The 27,957-nt window shown below is 42.7% G+C and overlaps 2 protein-coding genes across 3 annotated transcripts in view; one reads left to right on the plus strand and one right to left on the minus strand.

The window, feature by feature from the left end:
- ATP5PB (ATP synthase peripheral stalk-membrane subunit b) overlaps positions 1 to 27,957 on the plus strand; it is a 331,787-nt gene that overhangs the window by 65,001 nt on the left and 238,829 nt on the right. The gene's annotated exons all lie outside the window — the stretch shown is intronic.
- On the minus strand, positions 3,760 to 27,762 carry IRF6 (interferon regulatory factor 6). Of its 2 annotated transcripts, none has more exons than XM_063143036.1 (8): positions 27,604 to 27,635; positions 16,853 to 17,029; positions 14,301 to 14,505; positions 13,012 to 13,131; positions 8,434 to 8,571; positions 7,120 to 7,512; positions 5,860 to 5,978; positions 3,760 to 5,431 (listed from the first exon to the last, which is right to left on the minus strand). In XM_063143036.1, the coding sequence occupies exons 2-8, from the start codon at positions 17,024 to 17,026 to the stop codon at positions 5,210 to 5,212; spliced, it is 1,371 nt and encodes a 456-aa protein (XP_062999106.1). In that variant the 5' UTR covers positions 17,027 to 17,029; positions 27,604 to 27,635; the 3' UTR covers positions 3,760 to 5,209. The 2 variants fall into 2 exon arrangements, with proteins under 2 accessions (XP_062999106.1, XP_062999098.1); XM_063143028.1 differs by lacking the exon at positions 27,604 to 27,635 and adding an exon at positions 27,688 to 27,762 and having other exon boundaries at positions 3,761 to 5,431.

The following is a 27,957-nucleotide window of genomic DNA, read 5'->3' on the forward strand; positions in this document are numbered from 1 at the left end:
GCGAACACATCTGTTGGCGGGGGGGTTATAAGAGTTGTAGGCCCAAAACATCTGGAATTATTATTATTATTATTATTACTATTATTAACATAGCACCATCAGTGTACATGGTGCTGTACATAGTAAAACAATGCAATAACTGAAACCTGGCAGGCACAGTTTCAGTCCCCAGCATCTTGGTAGAACTAAAGGGGGGAGGGGACTCCAAACACTGGACAGCCATTGCTGCCAATCAGTATTGACAATACTGGGCTAGATGGACCACTGATCTCGCTCAGGATAAGGCAGCTTCCTATCTTCCCTATGTACTGCATGCTGGCATGGGGGTGGGGCGGTGAGGCCAAAAATGTATTTATTAAATTTCTGTACCACCCAACAGCTGAAGCTCTCTAGGCAATTCAGAACCATTAAAACCATAAAATACAACATAGACATTTAAAACCTGCCTCCCACCCTGGCTTCTATGCAGTGGTGCCACTACGGCTGGACTTGGGGCCTAAGTCTGTGGGTGTGGCAAGTACACCACTTAGGGTGGCAGGTACAGAAACAAGCTCCCATTTTATTCCTGTGGTCACTGCAGTGCTGATTTAAGTGAGATAGAGGGAGTGATCCTATACCCCTTCTGGATTGAGTCTGGGGGTGGGGCGCTGATCTTGGATCCAGGAAACTGCATTCCCCCCACCCCCGTGAAGCCAGTGTGGAAAGAAACAGGCCTCTCCATGCTCGGAAAATAGTGTGTAGACTGGGGAAAGGCTCCCTGGGGAGGGGAGGAAACCAGGGTGGCTGTGGTGCAACGTATCCTATGTCCACCCCAGCCTCCTTCCCACACCCTCCGAGGTATCACCGTTAGATGGGTGAAATCACTTGTCTAACTCTGTGGTAGAGCACCAGCTTTGCTACGTCCCAGCTTCAATCTCCAGCATCTTCAGTTAAGCCTGGAAAAACTGCCTGAAACCCTGGAGAGCCACTGCCAGTCAGTGTCTACAATACTGGATTAGGTGGACCAAAGGTATAAAGTAGCTTCCTATAAAACAGCATAGTAACCGCCCAGAAAGCTTTGACTATGGGGCCATGAAGAAATGTAAATCATCATCATCATCATAATGTAAATAATCATAGAGCAATCCTGAGCAGGGCCAGTAGGGAATGGCAATGCAGATATAAGTGGGGTGGGGTGGGGAGGAACTGACACATGCAGGGGTGTTACCAAGCCACCATGACTTGTTAACCACTCTTGTGTCATGCAAACCGGATCACTGTGTAAACACTGGCTATCATTTTACAGCACCCACACAATACTGTCATCGCCCCCTTATTATGATTATGATTATTAATAATAATAATATAATAGCTTATTATTATAATTAATCCCTGTGCCTGTTTGCTTTCTCTTCCCCTCCTTATTGTTTTATTATGGTTTTATTAGAATGTAAGGCTATGCGGCAGGGTCTTGCTATTTACTGTTTTACTCTGTACAGCACCATGTACATTGATGGTGCTATATAAATAAATAATAATAATAATAATAATGCAACGTGCCAGACAGCTATCCCATTGGTTTCAGCATTTATTCATACTATTTGTTAAATTTAGATCCCACATTTCCACTACAAATAGTGGTCAGGGCAGCTAACAAAATGCAAAATTGTAATCAAAACAAAAGCTAAACAATTGAAAACAACAACACATCAATAACATTTAAAAAAATTGCCCACCCGTTAAAATCTATTTCAGCAACTAACAAACTAGCTCAAAAGCCTACCTGGATAAGAACATCTTTGCCATAAGAAGCCAGTCCCTATTACAGATTGAGGAATTACAACATCCTTTTAAACACTGCATATGAAACACATGCACATAAATAGCAGGGAAGCAAAAACTCACAAGAGGTCTTAGTGTCATGGGTGCAGCATGGACAAACAACATTTTAAGCAATTCTTTAGGCTTTTAAGGCAGTGATTTTGATGAGTTTTAGATGCTTTTAATTTTAGAATACATTTAATCTTTTAATGTAGTGAGTTTACTCAGTTTAATACAAAGTATTTATTCAACCTAGAGCAAACATGAAGTCATTCAGTGGCTATTAACATAGGTGGGAAAGTAAAACACTATAAATTTTAATGAGCATTTCTGATGTCATCTATTGACATGGTCTCACTCCTGCATCTGCTTCCTGGTTGCAGAACTGAAAGCAAAACCTTAAGCACAGACTGTTGTTGTTGCCTTAAGTACTTGTTAGCCAAGTATTTTGGAGTGTATTACATTAACTTCCTTTCTCCTAAAGTCCTGTATTCCATGGACCGAATCTAGCGTCACATGAGCAGAAGTTTGTCCACTCACATGACAGGACTTTCTCTTCCCTATTCCCCAATGCATCTCAAAAGACTGGGGGTCCCCCAAACTTCAGGAGCAAATTTGGGGGGCTGTAGTGACCAGGGGAATCGTCCGCTCTCCCTGTTCAAGTGCTGGAAGCAGTTCCGCCAGCAAGAGAATGTAATTGCATTCCACGCTTTACCTCTACTAAGAACTATATTTTATCCCAAAATTGCAAATATTAAGCGGGAAAACTTTGTCTGAAGCCTTCAGGTAACATCCCTTTGCCTCTTTTATACTTCTTTCTGTACTCGTTTGGCTCATTTGCTATCAGACCAGCCTCAATTCATCTTGATTGAACAAGGAGGAAGAAAGCTTAACTTACCAGCTGATAGCCTATGTTATCACTGACATTGCTGTAAGGTCTGCACATTGGTAAAGCTACTGGAGGCCTATTTTTCTCCAGGAGCTTTTTATTTCACTGGGGCTCACTTACTCCTCTTCCACAGTCCACTTAAGACTACACCAGGACTGATCATCACCGTCATCTCCCTTTTCTTGATTGACAGGTCCAAAATGAACCCCCAAATCTACAGCTAACAGTTGTGGAGGAAAGTATCACTTAGCTTCTTTTCTCTTGATCCAGAGGAAAGCCTATTCCAGTTATGCACTTCCTTGTACACTAGGAAGTACATAACCTAACCTCTCTCACTTCCAGCAAATTCACATGCCCGAAGATACGAAGAGTGCAATCCTATGGGATGAGCCCTGGCTACTCATAAGCCTTCAAACTCAAAAGCTTGTGAGTCTCCTATGCAGAGTGGGAGGCGCCTTGCTTCTCCCACTTTGCATTTAAAACTCCCGTCTAGCAGAGGCTTCAGGGAGGGGGTGGGAAGGAGGCTGGGGTGGCCACAGGATTTGTCATCGAGCTGCCGCTCCTGTAACACCCCCTTTTCCCCATGTCTGTGCTCCGTTTTGCAAGCTCAGAGAGGTAGCTGGCACAGTTCCCTCTGTGCCTGCAGGAAGCGGGGAGGGGAGAGGGATTGTGGTTTCCTGGCTACCAGCTTTGAGCCCTGTCTATGAACTCAGAGCCATGAAACTGAACAATACAATGTCCCCTCCAGATGCTGTGTGGGGACATAGGCTTGCTCACTGAAAGGAGTCTTCTGTGCTAAAAATCACATTCTGTCTATTGCTCCATGGCATTACAGTTTTCTCTAAGAAAAGTTGATTACCAGGAGAAGCATTCAACCAATAATTTTATATCACCAGAGAGGAGCACATGACATGCAGTTATGTCCACTATGCATTATACAGTGCATTGTAGAGTTTTGATTTTATAATCACACTGAGACAAGCTATTTCCCATTTATTAAATCTGGAGGGATAGGCGAAAGAGATGCTAAGCGGGTTGGTTCTGAACATAGGTCATTTGATGTCTCCCTCTCTCAGTTTTACTCAGCTGATGAAACACTCCCAGGACACAAATTATTTCCCCTGCTTTCAAATAAAGCTGTTCTAAATCAAATACTATTTAGAAGTGAGTTGAATACCTATTATCTTGGATATGCAAGTTAAATATGATTCAATCATGCATAATCACCACTAGTAAAACACGGAGATATGAACACATGGTTAAAGTTTAACAGAAAGTTTATGGCAGTGCATTTTAATGTGTTTTCCAGAAAACATGCCCTTAACCAGTCCTGAACAAAGCTGTCCTTTAGCATTCAAAACACTGTCATTTACAACAGGCTGGGTTACATCTGCAACAATATTCAAACTTCCTGAGTTAACAGTCTGCTTACATCTTTGGAAAATAGGTCCTGCACAGAGCAAGAAGAGGGCTTCAGTGCCATTTCATATCTTCTGGCAACTTGACAGACTAACAAACACTGCAGTTTAGCTAATGTTTCAGTCTGTTTGAAGAGCAGCTCAGTGAAACTGGTTTGGACACACCCTCATTAACAGACTGGTCCAACAGAAAGCAATACTTATATTCTTTGTCTTCATAAGTAATCAAGCTGAAAACCATTGATTGTAACTGACCATTTCTTCCACATTGTACAATCAGCAGTTGATGTGCTAAGCTATGGTACTCAACATGGGAGGATATTAAAAACAACTGCTTGTTAGCCTTCTACTTAACAACCTAGCATCATCTTAATGCATTAGCAGTACTTCAATTCTTATGAGATCTGGCTTGACTGATTATACAGTCAATTAAATAAAAACTATACCTTTTCAGGCCTAAAACAGAGGGAGGATACCATCAAATAACAGTGGTTTACTGGAGTAAAATCAAGAGAACTGTCAGATCACTATTCTGCAAAGCAATTTTATTGAAGAGATAGAAGTCAGACACAATTATGGCCACTAAAAATTTGCTTTGTTCAGAAATTTCACACTTATACCAGCAGCACTAGGTTACTGGGTTTGGTTTTGTTTTAAAAACAAAAACATAAAGTACAAACATGCAATTTATGTGATAAATTTTACTAAGTTATCAAACCAGTGTGCAAGAATAGAGTTTAAAGTATGTGTTTTGGTTTAGGGATTTTGATACTCTATTTGAGTAAAAACATTTGAGCCCTCACACATAGAAAGAGAAGATTGTTGTGTTACATGTGAGCAAGGCACAACTTAAGCATCCTTTGATATATTTACATTAACTGAAGAAGTGAAAAAGTGTAAAATACGAGGTGTGTTCTTGTGTACATGCCTTAATCCAGATAAATTTAAATTTGCAAAGATTTAAAATAGGTTATGCATAAAACATTCTCATTTAAAATTTCACTTACTCAAGAGATGTTTAAAATCAATTGAAATAAAAACACTCTTGTTCTGCAATTACAGTACAATTACAGGGAATTCTTCTTTAAGAAAGAGGGGACTATCATTGTGCTGTCAGGGGTGCAGTCATCGGCATGTTCGGTGGCTGCATTGGCCAGCCTTCCTGATGGTTCTGCAACAGACGGTAGAGTTGCTTCAGTTGAGAAACAATGTTGTCCTTGATATCAGGTGTAGAGATCTGAAGCCGCACACTGCCGCTATCAAAGGAGCGGGTAAAGTCACCAGAGAACATCTCATAGATCATCCGAGCTACAACTGGAATTACCTGTTTGAAACGAAATTTCACAGCGTTAGTCCAGCTGGGATTATCAAGCGCAACAAGCTCATCTGAACAGCTAGAATGATCCCAAAGCTGTTGTGATGGAACAGTAGCATTCTGAGAATCTCAACTTTCAAATATCCAGGGCCTAAGCCAACAAAAAATGAGTTTAATGTTGGTAGACAATGGATTTTCATTGGCCAGGGCTCCGGTGTCAAACATAACTTTTTGCACCTCACCATGGCTAGTAAAAACAAATGGCATGCAAAACTGCTCATTTATAGAGATTGCTGAATTCAGCTTCTCGCAGCACAAAAATTTGCTTATTTTAAACAAATATAAATGCATTGTGATCAGTGGGATTCTGCCCCATGGGGATTCAACTACTCACAGTAAGCACGATAAACATCTTTTTACAATTCGATATCTCTTACCTGAACAACAATCAGTTTTCTATCTTTTGATTTCCCATCTGGCCATTCTTCCCCAAAACAAAAGTAGATCTCATATGGTGGCTGTTTCCCAATCTGTCCTTTCTGATGGGCAATCAGTTCTAATGGGAAAGCAATGTAGAGTGAGACACACATGCATCTGCATACGACTTAAGAGTCTGCTAATTATCCCTTCCAATTCAAAATCTATGCTTTGTTTGTTCCAGAATTTTTCTACCTACTTCCTATCCCCTCTTCCCATATTTTTTCTGCCTATAGATATCAAAATGGCATTAGCTAGGAGTCCCTTCAGCCCTGTACAAAATCAATCCAATAATAAAACATAAAAACAGGTAGCTACAAATACCATTTCACTCGCCAGCTTCTACAGCATGAAACTACGCATGTGAATAGTGCAAGAGTTGCAATGCCACTTAATGCCATCTGGGGACAACGACCCATTTGGACAAAAAGAAGTTGTGGAGAAAAAACTGCTACAATGGAACACAGCAATGCATTGTACCAAGATCCATTCAGCAACACCTGTATGCTGAGAAAATTGCAGGTTCCATGCAAACCACAATTTGCAATATCCTGCTAACACAGACACAGCCCTAGTTGATATAACTTTTCAGCACGTAACTCCTTTGCTGTGTGAACTGCACTGGCTGCCTATTTGCTACCAGGCCAGGTTTAAGGTTTTGGTACAAGCATACAAAGCCCTGAACAACTTGGAACCAGGATACCAGAGAGAACACCTTCTCCCTTACCAACCTGTCCAGTCACTGAGGTCTTCAGAGGGCATGGTCATGGTAGTTTCACGTGGACCTATGTCCCGTTTGGAGTCCACCAGGAGAAGAGTGTTTAGTGTTGTAGCCCCTTCTCTTTGGAACTCCCTGCCCCAACACTGTGCTGCTTCCAGCACCTCCTGAAAACAACTCTTTTCCAGGAAACCATCCTTGGTTCCACAGTAGTTTATATATACTTACAGTATCATGTTTGTTATCATTTTATCTCTCAATTTACTTTTGTATGATTTTTTTTTAAATCATTTTATCTTTGTATCATTTTATCTCTTGTTGTTCACCACTCCAGAATCTGCTGAGATGTGGAATGGTATACAAAAATTGTAAACAAATAAATAGCTATATGGGACCTAATGCCAAAGGCCTGGAATAGACTATACAAATATTACAGTGATTAAAAAACCCCAACAACATAGGCTACTTGGAGATTGTGATGAAAGAGCACTGTAGTACTCACCACTCAGGAATGTTTCTAAACAAAAGAGCTTGACTTTCTTTTGTCTTTCAATCAAGTTTGGTGTGGTGGAGGAAGGTGCACACGGTCCAGACCAGTACACTTTGCACTGGCAAAGTCGGATTGCATAAATGGCATGACCACTGACTTCCAGGATCAGCCCTCTGTCCATGACATCAAGCAATCGGCTTGTGAAGAGCTTTTGCTTTTCGTTGGTGATTTGTTCTGGCCCCGGAAACTTGACTTGCTCCAAATTGATAGGACCAAAGAGTTCTTCCTGATCTGGCATAGGACCCAGTTCTCCATAGAAAAGTCTGCAGCCCTGGGGGTTGCTCACAGTCATGGTCTGCCCAAATTCTTTGCCTCGATACTCGAACTTGATTTCCAGATCTGTCACTTGATTAGAAATATTTATTGTTAGAATCTCAGGCACAGCAACTGGAGCCATAACAGGAAAGAAAAACACACCTTGCATTGACTCTATCCGAGTGAATGAAATTGCATGAGATAGGGCAGAACAGAGAGTCCTTTTTTTTCCAAGTGGGGAATACAATTTCCAAGGGAACCAAGGGCCAATTCCTAGAGTCAAGCTGATCACAAAGTAACAGCATGGAGCAACAACAACATCTCTTCATCAAGCTATCATAGAGAGACTCGCTCTTCCCCAATTTGCCCAACTGTCACTCTCCCAAAATCAGCAGCAGTTTCCAACTGGGTTTCTTTTTATTCACAGGGTGATGATCAGGAGTGTGTTACACTTCCGAACACAGAATGTTCCCTGAGCCACATCAATCTGAACAGAAATAAACTGCAGGCAGAAAGAGGCCCTTGATGTATGTTCAGAAAGAAATCATGTATAGCTTAGGGAGCCATTCTATGGTCCCCTAGACAGATTCTGGGAGCCATAGGATAGTTAGAATTCCTGGATCCGAGGTTGGAGATGGCACTCCATGCAATCTTGGATCCAGGAAGCCCCCTTGCAAAACGGTCTTTCTCTTCTTTATTCTCCAATGCATCTCAAAAGACTGGTTGAGGGTCCCCCAAATTTCAGGGGCAAATTTGGGGGGCTGCAGTGAAAAGGGGAATCATCCGCCCTCCCTGTTCACGTGCTGGAAGCAGTTCCGCCAGCAGAGTCCCAGCTAGATGGACCAAAAAGCCCATCTAGCCCAAATGCAGAGCAAGAGAAGCACAGAGATGCCGATTGCCTGCGCTGCTCTTCTCGCTCTGCACCCTGTGCAGTAAGACACAAGATTTTGCTATGCAAAATGAACCCAATTGCCTATTTATTCTAATGGTGTATGCACCAAAAAGACTTACTTGGAAGAGAGCTAATCCAGAGTTCAGGAGAGCTGAACATATCATGCTGCAGAGCTGGGAGTGCAGGAGGCATTGGCATCTCGATATCTACAGGTTCTGGGGTATGGGTCTCCACGCTAGCGGGTGCCATTGGGGAATCTAAGCAGAAGAAATCTATGCTTTAAAAAAAAACCTTTAAGCATTTCAACCCCAACTACTGCTGGCATTTTAAAATTACTTTAAAAAGTTATCAACACTCTCCCTACTGGAGAGGCAAAGTTAGCTAAACTACCTTAGAAAGCATGTCCCAGGGCCCGTAGGATTCTTCAAAGCCCCCCTCGCCACAACTCCAAGGCTGTAGATGCTGCTATGACCTCAGAAGGTGGATTCCAGAATCCAATCCCTCCTCACCAGCCAACGCAGAAAGAACCGCAGCACCTTCTTTCCAAAGTCGCAAAACACAGCTTCAGAAGACCTTGGAGAGGCCTGTACAGGGGTGTTCTGGTGGGCAGGGAGGGGAGGGAAGAGGCCAGATTGCAAAGAATCCTACGGCCTCTCCAGCCCTCTCCTCACCGCTGCCAGCGCACCTTCTTTAGATGGGTTCATAGGCCTGTCTACAGCAGAAACGAAACAGCAGGAGCACCGAGGTGAAAATTGCAGGACATTAGATACACAGAGTCTTAACGAGGGCGCAATCCAGCAGATTGTGTCCTTTAGTGATGAAGGACACAATTCTATGCATGTTTAGACAGAAAAAAAGAATGTTGAGAGTTCTAGGACTTCTTTTATGTCTAAACACGCATAGGATTGCCCCTTAGGTATTTAACCATGTAGTATTGGGCATTCCCCTCCCTTTCCATTCATTCCGTTAGAGAGTAAAGTGAAAGCCACTGGCTTAATAATATTTTCCTTTTATTCGGCTTGCATTATCTAGATACAACATAATAATGTTCTGATCATCAGCATAGAATCTATGCTCCATTTAGGTGTTTGCAAGCGGCTTTCCTGAGGTCTTAACAATAGCTTGCAAAGCTGCTATGCCAACAGGACAGTGGCAAACCAATTCATGCTGGTAGGCACATCAATCTGTCAATGTTAGTGAGAACGTCTAGGAATTCAGTTTATAAATTAAATTGCACTAGAAAACCAGCCTTCATTCCTTTCCCCCCAGTGAGTTTATAAAGCAAGGGAATCAAACCCAAAAGGACTAGAGAGCAAAATCCCTAACCATCAGATGCCCAAGAACTAGAACATAACAAATGCCATCTGAACTTAACACCAAGCTGTCAATTTGCCACACTTAAAGACACTAGCATTGAAAAGGTTAGGGGTAGTTCCTGTAGATTCAATAAGTTACCTGTTCTTAAACTTTACAGCATGAACAAAATAAAATAATAATTATAATATAATAATAATAATGTGCTTTCTTACAAAGCACTGTACATAAAATAAAATAGGTCAGCAGTGTAGAAAAATACAATAATCTGAATAGAAGATCTTAACTGAATTAAAAGAATATAACAAAGCTTAAATTAAAAACCCATACAAAATATATAGTTGCTACCACAAGGACCAACAGCATGCGCTATCTCAGGAAGCCAACATTGGGTAGAATCCAATTAATTCATCCCACTGATGGAACAGCAAAATAGGGAGGGGGTGCTTCCCCCTAACCCCTTCCTGCTCCATAGGGTTGGTGGACCTTCCGGAGCAGATTTTGGGAGGGCATGGGAGAGAAGAAAGTTGTATAAGGGGAAATCTACTCTCACCGTGTTAGATCTCACCCATTATGTAAGCATTCATGGATCAGCTGCTCTGAGTGAACAAAGCCCTTTCCCCCTGCTTTCCCAGTTCTGAAGATGATTCAGTAATGTGCTGAGCATGGCAGGAGTGTCACAGGCCACAATGAAAAGTCTAGAAGTCCTGATATGGCCCACAGGACTGATGTTTCATTTGTTGGGTGTAGTCTTGGATTCAGCCCTGTAGCTGGATGATCAGGTTTCAACGATGGTCAGTCTTGCACAGCTGAGGCTTGTGTGCCAACTATACCCGTTCTCAGAGGTACATGATCTGGTCACAGTGACACGTACTTTAGTTACACCCCTTTCAAACTATTTTAACAGGCTCTATATGGGGCTGTCTTTGAAAGCAACTCGGAAATTTCAGCTGATCAGAATAATATGGCCAGATTGGGTCCAGTCCATGTGACTCCCTTGTTACACCAGTGTCACTAGCTACCCATCTATTTCTGGTCATGATTTATACAGCCCTGTACAACTTGGGACCAGGCTACCTGAAAGACCACATTCTCCCATGTGAACCTGCCTAGTTTTAAGATCTTCCGAGGAGGCTCTTCTCTGGGTCCCACCAGCATTGGAAGTACATTTGGTTGGGACATGGGAAAGCCTCCTTAGCTCTAGAATGTCTTGCCAAGGGAGACTGGGCTGGCTCCCTCTCTGTTGTCCGACTGGCAGGACAAAATGTGTTTTTATTAAGGCAGGCCTTTAATATGAAGCTCACCTGCATCTGAAGGGGTTTTTATTGGGTTGGGTGTTGCTTATTTTTTCCTTTACTGTTGTGTTTTTAATTTTGTTTTATTTGTTCTTATGTTCTTTGTTTTTAATGTTGCATTTTAATTAAGTTTTTGCTTTAATCACAATTTTATTATCATTACCCGGCTCGAGCATCATTTTTGGTCGAAAGCCAGGGCATAAACTTAATAAATAAAGCCCCACCTTTCTGTACAAAATGCATTTGATGGCTTATACCTGACACTGATGTTGCAAAAAGATAGTATCTTGGAAACACTTGTCAAGTTTTGTCAAAAACACATTCATTGACCTAGCATGATAGCTCAGTGCCCTCGATTTTCTACAATATAATTCTTACATCACAGCCAACGTCTCCCAACCCAATCTAAAGTATCTTACAACGACTACAGAGGAAAAGGAAAATCCCTTCGCAAACTTACTTAAGAAAGACACAAATAAGAAATAATAAGCAAACGCAACCTAATAGGAAGGTTAGTTTAAAGAATATTAGAGATGAGCCAGTCCATTAGTTAGAATGAGATTGTAATAAAAGTCTCTGTTAAAAGAATAGATTTGATTAAAAGTGTATAAACAACAATAAAGGCCACTTCTAGATTAGCAACACTCTTTAAAAATACACCACCATTAAAATATAACTTTAAACAAGTTCTGGTGCATGGGGAATTAATCCAGAAGTATCTGCTGAGACAATGTTACAGTTAAAACCTGTTAAACCTGAACCTTGCTCCAGGGAATTCCAAGGAACAGCCTTTTAAAGCTGTACTATCATCATTACAGGCTACATTGGTTTGGCAGAAAGGTGTGTCTGCTCTTGCTATGGGAATTTACCCTTTTATGATGGCACTAGGTGGTTGTCACAATGATTTGTGGACTGCAACAGCCTATTGCAGCACAGGCTCGCTTTATCCCACTTAGAATGGCAGCACAAGGAATGCACAGAGTTCTCCCAGCTCTTTGCTCACCCTGAGGTCTCAGCATTAGGACCCTCAAGGACCCAGTTCAACAGGGAGCTTTATCACACCAGCATTATACTGTGCAATCACTGTGAATTGCGTGAAAAAGACTCCAAAGTTTTCCAGTTTATAATCTGCTTTTATTGTGAAGCACTCCTATGTATCCTGCTTTAATTGCGCTTCTTAACCAAATAAGAGCAATATTTTGCTACTGGTTTTCGAGTGTATCATTTGTTGTTTTCCGAGCGGCCACTGGGGCGCAGGAGCAGAATTTGAAGAAAAATTAAACAAATGCTTGCATCTGCATAAGCTTTAAAGATAAAGACATCAAAATTGGCACAGTAATAGATATTAAGGAGAGCTTTAAGCACACCAAATTTGAATCAGATCGGGCCATCCGTTGATTTTTTTATGATTTTTTTACATTTCCCCCCTTAAACCCATTTCCTGGGATGCAAAGGATCTTGCCACCCGATAGCAACAACAACATCAACGGTGACAGCTTAGCGCTGTAGGGGATAATTCAAGGGAAACAGGTACGTGGGATAAAGCTCAGGGCCTGGGAACAGCCTTTCTTTTTACACCTAGCTTGCATTAGGCCAGCCGGACACCAGAGGAAACAGAAGCTGGGCTGGGCCAAACATGTGCATGAACAACCTGAAACAGAATAATCAAGGTCAAGTTCTGGGATTGTGACATAGACAGGTTAATTGTCTGCTAAAATAAATGAGCAAAAGATAACTCAGTACCTATGTGCAATTTCTTAAGTTAACAGTTAAATCATATAAACATATATTAAATCATATAAATACATATAAACAATGAAGGAAGAAAAACAGTCAAAAACTTCTGTCCAGGCAAACCAAGCAAAAGTTTTACTTCACATTGGGGTGGGGGTGGGGAGTATCTCCCTTTACCCATTTATCGTAGGAAATTGGTCAAGGAATTGCTAGCCTAGTTGCACCCAGAGATAAAAATGGCAGTTTCTTAAAAGCATTGATCAAAATATTGCTGACGTATGTACAACAAAAAGCACTATTTAAAATGTAGGAGTGAGTTCGGTGCAGATTCTGTGCCACGGCATATCTACTAACCATTGATATTAAGAAATGGGAAGGTATCTTGTATAGCTACATGCTGAGACTGGTTTAATTCGTCCTCATCTTCATCTTCGTCATTATCCTTCTCATCCCATGGAGCTGAACCAGTAGAGCCTGTAAGAAATGCATAAGCTGGAGAATTAGCAACTAATATGGGATTTTATCAGCAAAAGAGATAAATAAAACACAATCGCCATTTATGTGAATCATAGGAAAGCAGCACAGGCTAATTCTTCCAGTAGTACTTTCTAAAATGACATCACTTTCCTGGGGGATTTTTATTCCAAGTGCTGCTTGGCTTCCTTCACAGCTCCAGAAGTAGCACAACCCGTTTTGTGCTTCTCAGTTTATGCTTTCTTTCAATGGCCAATGTGCAAAAGAAATCCCCAGTGAATGCCACCCGATGAAGCATTCATTTCAGAAATAAAGGCATTTTAAAGCACAGTCCTATTCAGGCAGGAGGATCAGCACAGGTGATCTTCGCCTCCCTGTCTTCCCATTCTTCACATTTCACTAGATGGGCATTTTTGCCCTTCTAGCAAGGGCATGTAGGGTGTGGGGAAGAAGCTGGAGTGGTCTGAGAATAGCTCGTATCCCGGCCTCTCCAGTCTCCTCCCCTTCCCGCTCACCAAAATGCCCCCTTTCCCCCTCTCCGAGGTTTTCTGATCTTGGAAAGCAGCTGGCAGAGTTCTTTCTGGGCCGGCTGCGATGGGGCCAGGTCTCCAACTCTCCCTTCCGAGGTCAGAGTGCTGTCTCTGACCTCAGAGGGGGGAATCCCCAGAATCCTATGCTCCTTCCAACTATGTCTAGGGACCACAAGATTGCTCCCTTAAAGACTGCCGCCTTGTTCATTAATTACATTTATTTTTTACTAGTACGCTTGCTTTGGACTGATGTAGTAGAGGAGAAAAGGGGAAAGGAAAGGCATGAAGAGGGCTGGAAGGTATGTGAAGAAATGGAATGCCCTGAACCCAGAAACGCTGTCCTTTCCCTCTTTACTAGGATGAACCTGTGCTTCAAACTTCCTCTACAATCTTTTTTAGACACACACACAAAGATGAGCAATTCAGACTGCAACATACATGTGGTGAATTTGTGAGCATGCAGAAGGGTGACCTAACTCCCTTTTGTGTCAATTGAGTTGAACGAAGGATACCCCGATATGCTTACTCAAATAAAAATGAGTAACCCTGCAGGATTCACTGACAGCAAAAGACGGCTGAATGCAAAAGAACGAGTCACCCGCTTGCTTCCTCAAGCAGCAAAGTCTCACTACTTCTCACCTGGATTAATGATTGCGCCCTGGGACTGTGGGATGTCACACACTTCATAAATTTTAATAGGATTCATCGGCACCTCTTTGGTGCCATCGTACATCAGGTTGAATTCCCGGCTTTTGTTGAGGGCACACCGGAGCTGGGCTTTCCATTTTGCAGGGTCAGGGTCATCAACTCCTTCCTGGTACTTTCCTGTTTCCACAGCCCAAGCCTGGGAGCAAAGTACATCATCCTCAGTTAAGTGCTATCATTATGCCAGCTTCTGTTGAATCGTGTTACCAAAGCAATTCCCGTCTGTCAAATATGTCTATGCAATCAATATTTTTTGCAGGAACCGGCCAACTATTGGGGCCTCTGCTTTCCCCAGTACAGACAAAAACAGCATGAATCATTTTAAGATGATAGACCAATGTTATTCTGAATCAGTAAGGTATACCATTCCTACATGGACCACCTAGTTGTGTCCAAAGAAAGTCAAATCTATGGCAAATGAGGGTTTCATCATTATTATCATCATCGTCGTCGTCTTCGTGGATTGAAATTTCCAGATTTAACTACATAACATTAATTTGTGCATGAATTTTCTAGTAAAATCTGAGATTCCTGTTAACAGAGCAAGCTTGTAAAAATTTAGAATAAGATAGTCTTTTCTAATGCCTTAATTTGCAGATTTTGATCATGTTACAAAATTATTTTTTAGAAACCTCTGTTTCAAATGTTTCCAGTATTAATGCAAATAAAAGTCACTGCTCAACTTTAGCTCATTCTGAGAACAGGTCAATAGTTTGTGAGAACAAGGGTAAAAGCCAAGTAATACAACACGCTAGATGAGTATTGTACAGTGCAATTTTATACAGGTTACTCAGAAGCAAGTCCCATAGAGTTTAATGAGGCTAACTCCAAATGAAGTGTGCAGTGGATTGCAGCCTAAGCTGAAGAACTAGGATGACATGTAATCGGATTTAAGCATGAGAAGAAGTGAAGAGTTAAGTAGTAGATAACAAGAACCTTGAATCTGAAGTTCCTCAGGAGGGAAGCTGCTAGAGAGCTTCAAAGATAAACGTTCAACAACCAGATAAATGGCAGGAAAATTAGTTCTGCTGCAGCACAGAGTGGAGATAAGGTTGGAGTATCTAATTGGGAGAAGGGGATGTTGCATCTGCCAGTTACTTGAAAGACCATCTTGAACGTATGGAGCCATCTTTGCCACTCAGTTCTCCCTGTGTGGCTGTTCTCACATTTGCAGTCCATGCATGTTTCTTCCTCTTTGGATTTTGGGCTCAGGGTTTTGTTCCATTTTCACAAACAAGACTGAATACATGCACAGAGAGATGCATTCCTTTAAGCACTAATCATTTTAATTCAGTGAGCAAAACCTAGGGTGACCATATGGAAAGGAAGACAGGACTCCTGTATCTTTAACAGTTGTACAGAAAGGGAGATTTCAGCAGGTGTCATTTGAATGCATGCAGCACTTGGTGAAATTCCTTCTTCAACATAACAGTCAAAGCTGCAGAAGCCCTGCCTTCTTTTGTATCTGGTCACTCTTTTGTATCTGGTCACTCCACTCCCCTTTTGCCCTGGGAAAGGTAACCAAGGCATTTGTTGTGATGGATAGGTATCACTTGACCATGAAGCGCTCTGGGTGACCATGAGCCAGTTACAAACTCTCAGCCTTAACCTACCTCACAGTTTTTTTGTGTAGATAAATGGGGCGAGGGGCCACAATTGCCTTCCTTTAGCTTCTAGGAGCAAAAGTGGCATGTCTGTAATGTCTGTAATAAAAGACTCTTCCTCAGAGAAAAAGCTGGAGGACCAGGAACCACCAGTAGGCCAGAAGAACCCCAGGCTACCATGAAGCAAGGAGGACAAAGATTCTGTCTCAGAAGCGGAGGCAGAGAAACTTCCAGGCCCTTGTAAGAGATGCTGCTGAAAAGACAGAAACCCAATTGAGCCAGAGGCCTCCTTGGGAGGAAAGGTCTACTCACATGTAGGGGGCTTGCTCACAAGGAGGTCCTTTTCACCTGCAGTTACTAAGAGCTCACAGTTGAAGCTCGGGTGTGGCTCTGACAGCCTCTGCATAAAATCAGCAGTGTAAGGCTAAGAGAGTTGCTGGAAACAATGTTGACTGACCTTCCTAAACTCTGCATTCAGAGGTCAAGACCCATCTTTTTAATTTGGATTTTCAAAAGGTTGTTGTTGCGTCTTTTAAGGCTGTTTTAATAGATCTTTATTTATTTATGGTTTTTGTTTTCTGAATTTGGTGGGTTCCAGAAAGGCAGTACAAAAAGATGATAGAATGAGATAAACAGCAAATACAAATTCATCACTAGCACGGGGAAGTGTAGCAGCAATCTCTATAGCAGCAAAAGCAGGAAGTGCCACCAAACAGCTTCAATTATTGCATGCCACCTGTGGTATTATTTAGTACACCCTTCCTCTGAGTAGGACAGGAGTGTGTGAGTGTGTGTTTTCTGGATCTCACTAGTCCAAGTCCACCACTTCATCTGCTGTGTACCACCCTGGCTCTCCAGTACAGAACTGCATTCTTTGATTACCTTAAAAATGGTGTTCTCCTCTTCATGTTGAGGGCTGTGGCGAGTGGCGTGCTTCCAAGGGATCTGAAATCGCTTGGCATCCCTGTTGAGCCAAACGAGGCCTGGATACATACCACTGTCTACCTGAGCTACTAGCCAGGGTTTCAATCGAACTCTGCGTGGGTGTAATGCCATTATCTGGAGGGGAAGAAACACATGCAAATAGCAAACTAACCACCAAGGGGTTGCAGGAATTTTCATTGTCTAAAAAAGAAAGCTGTAGAAGCCAATTCACTCTACCTACTGAGCTCTGAACAGATTATTTAATCATCCTTTCCAATCCTGGATGCAAGTTACAGCCGCTTTCCCCAACCTGGTTCTTCTCCAGGTATGTTGGACTACATTTCCCAGCATCCTCCAGCCACCAGCCAATGTTGGGAATTTTGGGAATTTTTAAGGCTGCAAAGAGAATAACTTTCTTTGTCAGAAGGGCACTGCCGTACAGGCAGCTACAATACGTGCCTACTTGCCCTGGTTAGCTTTCAACTATAAATGACACCCTTCTCACATTCGTGTGAAGAGCACCAGCCAACAGAATCATCACCAGACCAATTATGACAATGCTATTGGAGACCTATAGCTATAGTTTGGACTGTGGTTTCAAGTCACTGGAAGCCTCCACTTGGCTTGCTTTCCCTTGCCTTCCCCATTCTCCAAGCTTTTCTAGAGCACTCCCTCTTCCAACTCTCATGTAGTTCAGGAGACATCGTTTAAACGCGTCCTGAAAACATGGTTGTTCACCCAAGTCTGGGCTGTAAGTAAATTAATTATACCACTCCATTTTACCACTCCTTGATTTTTTTACTGTCATTTTTAATGCTGTGTTTTAATGTGGTGTTTTTAATATTGCATTTTAATATTGCAAAGCACTGAGAGATTTTACTATACTCAGCGGTTTATAAATGCAATGAATAAATAAAATTCATAAAACTCTACTTTACCAGGCCCACTGTGTTCAATCCCCTCCTTCTTCTATGGTTCCTTCCCTAAACCTGCCCCTCTGTAGAATCATGGCACCACTGCCAATCGCAGCCAGAGATGACTCTGCCTGCCCTTCAGCATTTGGCTGTGTCTGGTAATTCCTGTAAGTGTAAGGGGCTTCATCACCAGCACCACAAAACAATACATTACAATATAGATGATTTGGAGCACATTGCTGAAATATTGGCATTATATATTATAGTTCTGGAGATGCTGCTAGATCTTACTGTTCGAGCCAAGCATTTCATGACTGGAGAAAGAGTCCAGAGATTTTTTTAGAATGTTGTTCTGTGAATAAAACAGGTTTGCAAAACCTAAACTATTTTTTACAGCTTCCCCTTCTTTCAAAATTATAAATAACCTCATACAGTCCATAATAAAATCAAACACCAGATGATCAGACACCAGATCATTCTTGCAGAGAAGGAATCTGTGATCCACAATGAGAGAAAGAATCAATACAACAAAGGGAGTGCTAGAAGATGGAGCTAACACCCACACAATTAGGCCCATGGCAAGAAATGCCACACAAACAGAGTACAGTACTTTGAAGTAGCCCTGTACACCTGGGCAGAAGTGGAGCTTTACTGTCAACTGACTGGGCAGCTATAGAATCCATGTAGCACCACAGGACAATTTTCTCCCAAGACAAATATACCGTCCACCAGGGCAAAGACATAAGTAATCAGTGTACAGATACCTGGAGACATTGGAAAAAATCCTTGGGGGGATCTACACTACTCCTTTAAAGCGCTTTATAACAGTTTTGACAACTGTTGGGGCCCAGGACACACTGCATATACAGTTTTCAAAATGTTTTCAAAGTGCTTTAAAGTGCTTTAAAACAATAGTGTATATCCCCCCTAGTTATTGCTCAGGTGTTGTGTTGTGCCAGAACCATTAATGCTACACCTGTGGACTGAGTGATGTCATAGCTAAGGCACAAATATGCAGCAAGGGAACAGAGTAGTCACAACAGAGCACAGCACATGCCCATGTATCTCTGATTTCACACTAACAAAATGTGTAGGAATACAGAAGCAGTAGAGAAAGCACATAGGAGAGCATGAGAGGAAAAGGAAGAAGTGGTGATGGAAAGCCATGGAAAATAAGCACAAAGTGCAATGTACAGAGACAAGCCCTGGCACAAACATCCAAAAGTGCCAGCTGTACAGAACAGAAAGAAGGGCAGCCGATTTGCATTCTCCTGATTCCCTGTGTGGGTATCCCCCACCTCAGGCCTCTGGGCAGAAATGCTCACTGGACACTTCAGCTCTGTTGCCACCAGCCATGTTGCAAAGAAAAAGCACCCAACACCAGTAAGTGAGGGCTTCAACATGATGGAGAGGGGCAATCAGGTGCTCTCCATATGTCTTGGACTACCACATCCATCATCCCCAGCCAGCATGTCCAATGGTCAGAGATTGTGGGAATTGTCATCCAAAAACATCTGGAAGGTACCAAGTTGCTTACCTCTGCCATACAGTCATCCCTGTATGGTCACCATGGAACCTCCAAAAAGCAGCATTTGGAACAGCCAAACCAACAGTAACCTCATCTGAGGCCTAAGGAGCAAACATTTTCCATCACCATCATCATCATCACTTCCCCTAAGTCTTCATTGGGCTCCTTTTCCAGCAAGAAAAGCCAAGAGGTGCAGATTCTTCAAGTGTCCAAGTGAGAAGATGCACCACCCCCAGAGACGAAAACATCTGGTGCTACCTGCCTCTGGTTGCTAGATAGCACACAATGGCAGGGGGGCGGGGAGAAGGGGGCTACTTTTTCTATAGAGACTGTGGAAACTTTGAAGATCAGTAATTGGAACAGCTGCAGCAGCAGCAATATCTAAGGCCTGAGGAGTGGATAGTTTCCATCATAATCTCCCTGGAGCCATCATTAGTCACCATTACTTTTAAAATAAATCTTATGTTTATTGTGCTCTTCACTTATTGTCAGCAGCCTTGGGCCTGTTAGGCTGAAAGGTGCATTTAAAAACAAAACAGAAAAACCCTATTATTATTCTGTAAGTTATGCTAGCCCAAATGACCAATACAAATAGCAAAATTCTTATAGAATGTAGTTACCAGCCCTTAAAGGTGGTCTGTGCAGGCAACAAATGCAAATCCTTGACCATTTCCTACTAGGTATGGGAGAACAGAACAGGGTGCAAAATATAACACCCACAGGCAGTCCTTTTCCTCCTTGCAGAATACAGCCAGAGGTCATCACGTTAATCCTTTAAGGCTGCCACACAACCGTTTGTTATTTTAGCTGCAACAAGCTAACACATTCATTGTGAGATAAACTTTCTTGCTGCATTCCACCAGGTGCATGAACTAGTAACTTCAGTGAATCAGTATATATAGCATTGAGGAGGGAGAGTAAAACAAGGGGAGGAGGGGTTCGGTTTTTCTTTACCAGATGAAACCAAACAATGCGAAAGATAACCACACAAAGCGCAAAGGAGAAAAACATTTCAAAGGAGAGAAACATCCAATCAGCACGACCTGGACTCACTCCCAACCAGTGATAGATTGGCAAAGCAAGATGTACTCCATGCACAAATACCTAAATGGAGAATATTACTTTCTGTAGGGTTAGCTGTTCTCTGTCCCTATTTGAACCGAAAGCTGATGGTGTCTGTTTTGTCAATTCCAGAGGAGTAGCTGTGTTAGTCTGTTGCAGCAAAAAGAGTGTCCTGTAGCAGTTTAAAGACGAGTACATCTGTTCTGGACTAAGCTTGCATTTCATTTGTTATTTCTATACTGCCCAAAAGCTGAAGCTCCCTGGGTGGTTTACAGAGATTTAAGACCTAATACAATATTATACATAGTATAAAATCATTTACATATAAGCAGACAAAACACACACACACACACACGTATGTATGAACAATTTTAAACAATAAACAATAAGAAAATCCAGGACTTGATTAAAAACATTATCACATGCTGCCTGAGAGTAGAGGAAAGATTTAACCTGGCACTGAAAAGCTAACTATGTTGGCACCAGGCAGGCTTTGTTGGAGAGATCATTCCATAATAGGAGGGCCACCGCTAAAAAGGCTCTCTCCCTTGCTGCCACCTTCCTAGACTCCTTTGGAGGAGGCACCTGGAGTAGGGCCTTTGATGAGGAGCATAGTAAACAGGTAGGCTCATGCAAGGAGAGGCACTGCATCAGGTATTTCGGTCTGAACTCATCTCATGCAGAGGGCTTTTGAAATGAAGCTAAAGGCCTCATGAGGCACTAAGACGACAGGTGTCTTATTTTATTTTATTTTATTTATTACATTTTTATACCGCCCAATAGCCGAAGCTCTCTGGGCGGTTCACAAAAATTAAAATCATCATAAAACAACCAACAAGTTAAAAATACAAATACAAAATACAATATAAAAAGCACAACCAGGATAAAACCACGCAGCAAAATTGATATAAGGTTAAAATACAGAGTTAAAACAGTATAATTTAAATTTAAGTTAAAATTAAGTGTTAAAATACTGAGTGAATAAAAAGGTCTTCAGCTGGCGACGAAAGGAGTACAGTGTAGGCGCCAGGCGGACCTCTCTGGGGAGCTCATTCCACAACCGGGGTGCCACAGCGGAGAAAGCCCTCCTCCTAGTAGCCACCTGCCTCACTTCCTTTGGCAGGGGCTCACGGAGAAGGGCCCCTGTAGATGATCTTAAGGTCCGGGTAGGTACATATGGGAGGAGGCGTTCCTTCAAATAACCTGGCCCCAAACCGTTTAGGGCTTTAAATGTCAATACCAGCACTTTGAATCGGGCCCGGACCTGGACTGGCAGCCAATGAAGTTGTAAAAGGACTGGCGTAATGTGATCTCGCCAGCCAGTCCCTGTTAGTAAACGGGCTGCCCTGTTTTGTACCAGCTGAAGCTTCCGGACCGTTTTCAAAGGCAGCCCCACGTATAACGCATTGCAGTAATCCAAACGAGAGGTTATCAGAGCATGGATAACTGTAGCTAGGCTATCACTGTCCAGATAAGGGCGCAGTTGGTATATCAGCCTAAGCTGATAAAAGGTGCTCTTTGCCACTGAGTTCACCTGTGCCTCAAGTGACAGTTCTGGATCGAAGAGCACCCCCAAACTACGGACCCGATCCTTTAGGGAGAGTGCAACCCCGTCCAGGACAGGGCAAACATCACCTCGCCGGACAAATGAACCACCCGCTAACAGTACCTCCGTCTTGTCTGGATTGAGTCTCAGTTTGTTAGCCCTCATCCAGTCCATTACCGTGCCCAGGCACTGGTTCAGAACAGCCACTGCCTCACCTGGGTTTGATGAAAAGGAAAGGTAGAGCTGGGTGTCATCCGCATATTGATGACACCTCAGTCCACATCTCCGGATAACCTCCCCCAGCGGCTTCATGTATATGTTAAACAGCATAGGGGATAAAATAGAGCCCTGCGGAACCCCATGGCTTAGGAGCCACGGCACAGAGCAATAATCCCCCAGCACCACCTTCTGGAATCGGCCATCCAAGTAGGAGCGGAACCACTGCAACGCAGTACCTCCAACTCCCAGCTCAGACAACCTATCCAGAAGGATACCATGGTCGATGGTATCGAAGGCCGCTGAGAGGTCTAGGAGAACCAACAGGGTCGCACTCCCCCTGTCTCTCTCCCGACAGAGGTCATCCCACAGGGCGACCAAGGCAGTTTCTGTTCCAAAACCAGGCCTGAAACCCGATTGAAATGGATCTAGATAATCCGTTTCATTCAAGAGTGCCTGGAGTTGTCCTGCAACCACCCGCTCAAGCACCTTGCCCAGGAAAGGGATATTAGCCACCGGCCTGTAGTTGTTAACATCTTCCGGGTCCAGATTAGGCTTCTTCAGGAGTGGTCTAATTACCGCCTCTTTTAAAGAGGCCGGCACCACTCCCTCTCTCAAGGAGGCATTTACAACCTCCTGGACCCAGCCGGCGATCCCCTCCTTATTTGATGTAATGAGCCACGAGGGGCAAGGGTCAAGCACACAGGTGGTCGACCGGACTTGGCCAAAAAAGCTTATGCAAAAATACATACTATTATTATTATTATTATTTATTTATATAGCACCATCAATGTACATGGTGCTGTACAGATAACACAGTAAATACGTTAGTCTTTAGAGTGCCACAAGACTCTGTTAATTTTGCAAAGGAATCTCAGCCATTTTGTGCTGGAGTCTCCCTTTAATAGCTTACTGTTAGGACTGGCATAACAAAGAGGACATGATATACATGATTGAAAATAAAAGTAAAAGGCAGCTAGTGCCAGTGAAAAGGCATCCTCTTTCCCTTGTACAAAAGCTGTATAGTATAGTATAGTGGTTAAAAGAACGAGAAGGCTCCAACAGTCAGAATTCTCCCTGGTCTCCAAACCACAAAATGATGTTGCTGAGTGTGTCCATAACAACCCATGAAGTGCTGCCGCTCACTCAAAAACTGGTGGATATCTATGCAGGACCAGGGAGAGGGGTGTGTGTCTGAAGTGTTGCAAAGAGGCACAAACAGGCCCCCTTTGGAAAACAGCCCAGTAAAAACAAATAACAGGGCATGGACAAAACAAATAAGACAAGATGGGAGAGAATAAATGCCATAAAGAGCTGAGTAGACAGCTGAGCCATCTGTCCTGGTACCAACTACTCCAATTGACAATAGCTCTCCAGTATAGCAGGAAAGGATCTTTCCCAATTCTGTCAACTATTAGCAATGCAAAGTCGCAGCCTAGAACTATTGCCCTTCTCCAGCTGGACAGTATAGCCAGAGGTTCAAAGACCCCTGCCCAGGCCTGAAGCCATGGATGCAAGGGAAAGGTGTAAAAATGGCATTTTAGCCAGGACCTGTTGGAGACTACAAAATATCACTATGAATGTACTAAAACCAAGGTGACAGGAATTGTTTTGTTCAGTGATACCTGGAACATAATTCATGACCCCTATGTTTCCACTGCTCCAAAATGGTTAATTATGTTTTGTGTGCTATCCTAGCACAAAAAGAAACTCACTAACATGCATAGGATTGCGCCTTAACTTGTTCAAAGCCACATGATTGTCTTCTGTTTCATATAAACATTCTTATATTCTTTTGATTTACATCCACTTTTTGTCTTCTGTTTCATACAAACAGTCTGGAATTCTTTTGATTTACATCCACTTTTTGAATTAACTTGTACTCAGTTTACAAATTTCACAAAATCCCATGCAAACACAAAGACGTAAGAGCATTAGCTTTCTTTTCACTTTCTAAAAAATGTTCTCCCCTTGTGGTTTCAAAGATAGGTTTCAAAATATGGCCAATGTCTAGAAAAGTCTTAGAAGCACAGAGTGTCTGGATAACATTTCCAGGGGTTAAAACAAGGCAAGGCTTCAGAGGCCTCCATATCTCCCTAGTCCTCACCATGACTAGTAAAAGCAGAACTACACACACACACACTTTGCAAAGTTTAAGGTGGTCACAGAATTCAAGTTGGTAGAGAATTCAGGTTATCAGTGCAGAATTTTGATCCTTTTTTAGCACACAGTATTAAGAAAAATTAAATTGCCTCTCTTAAACCACATACACCTGTTCAAATAAATTCTTAGCACACTGCTTGAACCCCTCCAATACACTTTTTCAGAGTCTGAATGAAACACTTCCTATTACGCTAACCAGTGTCCACAGACCTTCCTTATGCTGCCTTTCTTTACTTTTTCTGTTACAACTGGCTTGAGGTAGAAAACTTTGTATGCTACCTTTCCAAATACAAATATTGCACTCAAAGCAATTCAGAATAAAACAACAAAACTAGAAAACAATCAACAGCTACATACCACTATTCAAAATAGGTCAATATAAAAAAGCTTCAGAAGGAAAATATAATACAACAAATACAAGAAATCTATCCAATAAAATCTATCAAATGCATATAGTTAATCTGATGTATGGATTAAAAAACACTTTCTATTACTTATGTGTATGGCATGCAAATTCAGCCAAAATTATTTAATTGGTTAGGGGACTGAGAGCGTTTCCCACTTTTAATAATTGTTCAGAACTATTAGAGGTGTATGAATTACAATTGCTCAATTTCTTTTTAGAAATGAAAATTGAGTCAGGTGATTCCCAACCTGGAAGAAATATAATACAGACTTAGAACAGAATTTTTACATTGCAATTTCCATTTGTTACACTGGCACAAAATATGTTGCAGCATATTTATCTTAAAATAAGAACTGGTCCCACACTCTACCCTTAAAGTGGGGAGGAGGAAATAACTTCCTCATGAGTAAGAGACGGACAGGTATGCAAAGTAAGGAAGCCATTCAACATTACACAGGACACAGGCACAACTAAATTAGGTACAAATCCCACCTCTTGTATCAAAGCAGTTCTAATATCACTTGTACACCCTCCCACCATTAAAACCAGGCAACACAGCATTGTGTCTGCACTGCTGCTTTCCAGAAGGATTGCAGTTATCCAGACAGGCTCTTCAGATACAAATAGTCTAAACTAGTAGCTTGAAGGCAAGCTGCTCAAAATGCCTTTGATGTGCAATTTTTGTCCTGGGGGGGGGGGGGTCATAGTAAACTGACCCATACTTGAAGAAACCTCCCTCAACATTTTTTATGAGCCGGTGAGGAAATGGCTTGAAGAGGTCATTGCTACTCACTAAGACAATCCTGTCTTGCTTTCCATAAAAGGATGAATCACAATTTCACAGATAAAAGTATGTTTATATGCATGTTCACTAGAGGCAAGATGCAGCCATCCCTAAGTCAGAATTATCTTCTAGAGACTGTAGGAATAGAACTAAACCTTGAAGAATGACAACTCCAATCGCACATGCTAACATTTTAGCACTTCATCCTCCAAAGGTAAAGATAGGGAGAAAATTGGGGCAGTGATTTACCATGGACAGGGACTAGAAGATACAAATAGGACTTAACTGTTTTTCTCCTCAACAGAAACAGTGTGCCTTTGGCAGGATCTACACTACTGCTTTAAAGCACTTTATAACAGCTTTGACAACTGTTGGGGCCCAGGACACACTCCGTATACAGTTGTCAAAACTGTTATAAAGTGCTTTAAAGCAGTAGTGTAGATCCAGCCCTGAACAAGCAGGCAGAAATTCATTTGGTGCAGCACTTCCAAGCATAAAGATGTAATCAGGCATATTGCATTATGCAGAGACTATCACAAAAGAAGGCCACAACACTATTCTCGGGATTGTTTGCTGGGACAAAGGATGATTCTGCCTATTAAAAGTTTATTTAGTAAATATTTATACCTAGGCTAGGAAGTAATGATCAACTTCTCTTTATATTTCAGTTACTATTTTTTTAATATGGATTGTTAAATGTCCACATGTACTTAATATTTTCTGCTTTCAGCTCTATTATGCTACACATACAAATTGGACTAATTCAACACCACATGTAATCCACATAGGGGGAAAGCCATCTTCATTTTAATTAGGCTTTCAAGCCATTGAGACCAAATACATAAAAACAGAAGCCCTTACAATAAAACATATTAAACCAAGGCCTTCAATGAGGCATAAGGAAAGTTGCCAGTCCAGAAATGTGTGTGGTCAGACTAACAAAAATACAAGTTCTCCTTGTTGGAGCTGTATGGGGCCTACTACAAATAGGGCCTTGATCTCAGTTTTAAAACTGGTTTGTTTACTTGAGGGCAATTTGTATAATAAAGCTAATCCAATTTACCAGCCTGCATCAAACACTTTAGTTAACATGATAAAAGGTCTGATTGAATTCAACTGTAAAGACAAATAATGCTGAGGCTACCATGTCTTCCAGGACTCAGCTTTAATGAATGGTCTCAATCCGCTTTGCCAAATCTGGTGTTCTCCAGATGTGTTAGACCAGAAATCCCACCATCCCCATTCAGTATTGGAAATGGCAGGAGTTGTAGTCCAACACATCTGGAAGGCACCAGGTTGGGGAAGGTACTCTCAATTATCATTAAACAAGCGACCCCATCACAGGAGAGACCCAGGAGTTCAGTTCCCAGCCATCTCCATTCCGGTTATATGTCAGAACATGCCGATAATTTGCAAATTGGGGAGAGTCGTAGCTCAGTGGGCGAATGCCTGAGGAAGTTATCAGGTTCGATCCCTATCACCTTAGCATGAGCAAACAACTGCATATAAGGCCATTTCCGATATTCCTAAATTATCTGGAAGCGAAAGACGGCTGAGTTTTAAGGCCGTGGAAATTCCCCACAGCTACAAGGCATCAAAACTATGCACTCCTGTCCGATTTAATATGACTTCCCTCTGCGTAAACACGCTTGGATCATGTCGCACCAGAGTCTGTCCCCCACTGACTTAACACACTAGGGGATGGCTACTTGACCTAAACAAACAAGCAATACAACACAACTGCGTTCAGAAACCTCTGTGGCAGGAACTTTGGAGGGAAATTGAGTAAACCCCACGAGAGATCGGGCGAAAGAACAACTTTCAATCACACACACACACACACACACACACACACACACACACACACAGCGAATGAGCAAGGCGGAAAAGCAAACGCTTTCCCAAGAGGGCGCGCTTAGGGTGAACAGGGTCAAGGCGATTTCTCCAGAGCCAGGAGGGAAGCCGCGGGCGGCCGAGCAAAGGCACGCGAGTCTGGAAGGAGCTGGACCCCCTCTCGGCGCCGCCAAAGGCCCAGGAGTTGGAGAGGAGGCGGGAATCGCCCTCCACGTTAGCCAGGAGGCTGCGCCTACCTACAAGGGACCGTGGGGGGAGTCTTCTTCCACCACCGTGCTTTCACCCCTTCCTGCAGCCCTCACCGCCCCGGCGCTCCTCACCTGGGCGGCAGCCCCCGCTCGGCTCCGCAGCTCGCTCACCTGGGCCAGGTGCGGCGGTGGCTGCCGGGTCCGCCCCACCCCGCCCCTCAGGGCCGCGCAGTGGGGAAGGCGGCCCGGGCCCAAAAGGGGTGTGGACGGGAACGGAAGAGTAGGCGGCAGAAGGTGCATAGAAGCAGAGGGACTTGTGGTAGCGGCTGCGTTGAGGGAGGGCCAAAGAGACAGGCCGTTTGGCGAGGTACATTGCGGCTTGGGAATCTGAGTGGGAGTAAG

The sequence above is a fragment of the Elgaria multicarinata genome, chromosome 1, assembly GCF_023053635.1.
Source record: "Elgaria multicarinata webbii isolate HBS135686 ecotype San Diego chromosome 1, rElgMul1.1.pri, whole genome shotgun sequence".
NCBI lineage: Eukaryota > Metazoa > Chordata > Lepidosauria > Squamata > Anguidae > Elgaria > Elgaria multicarinata.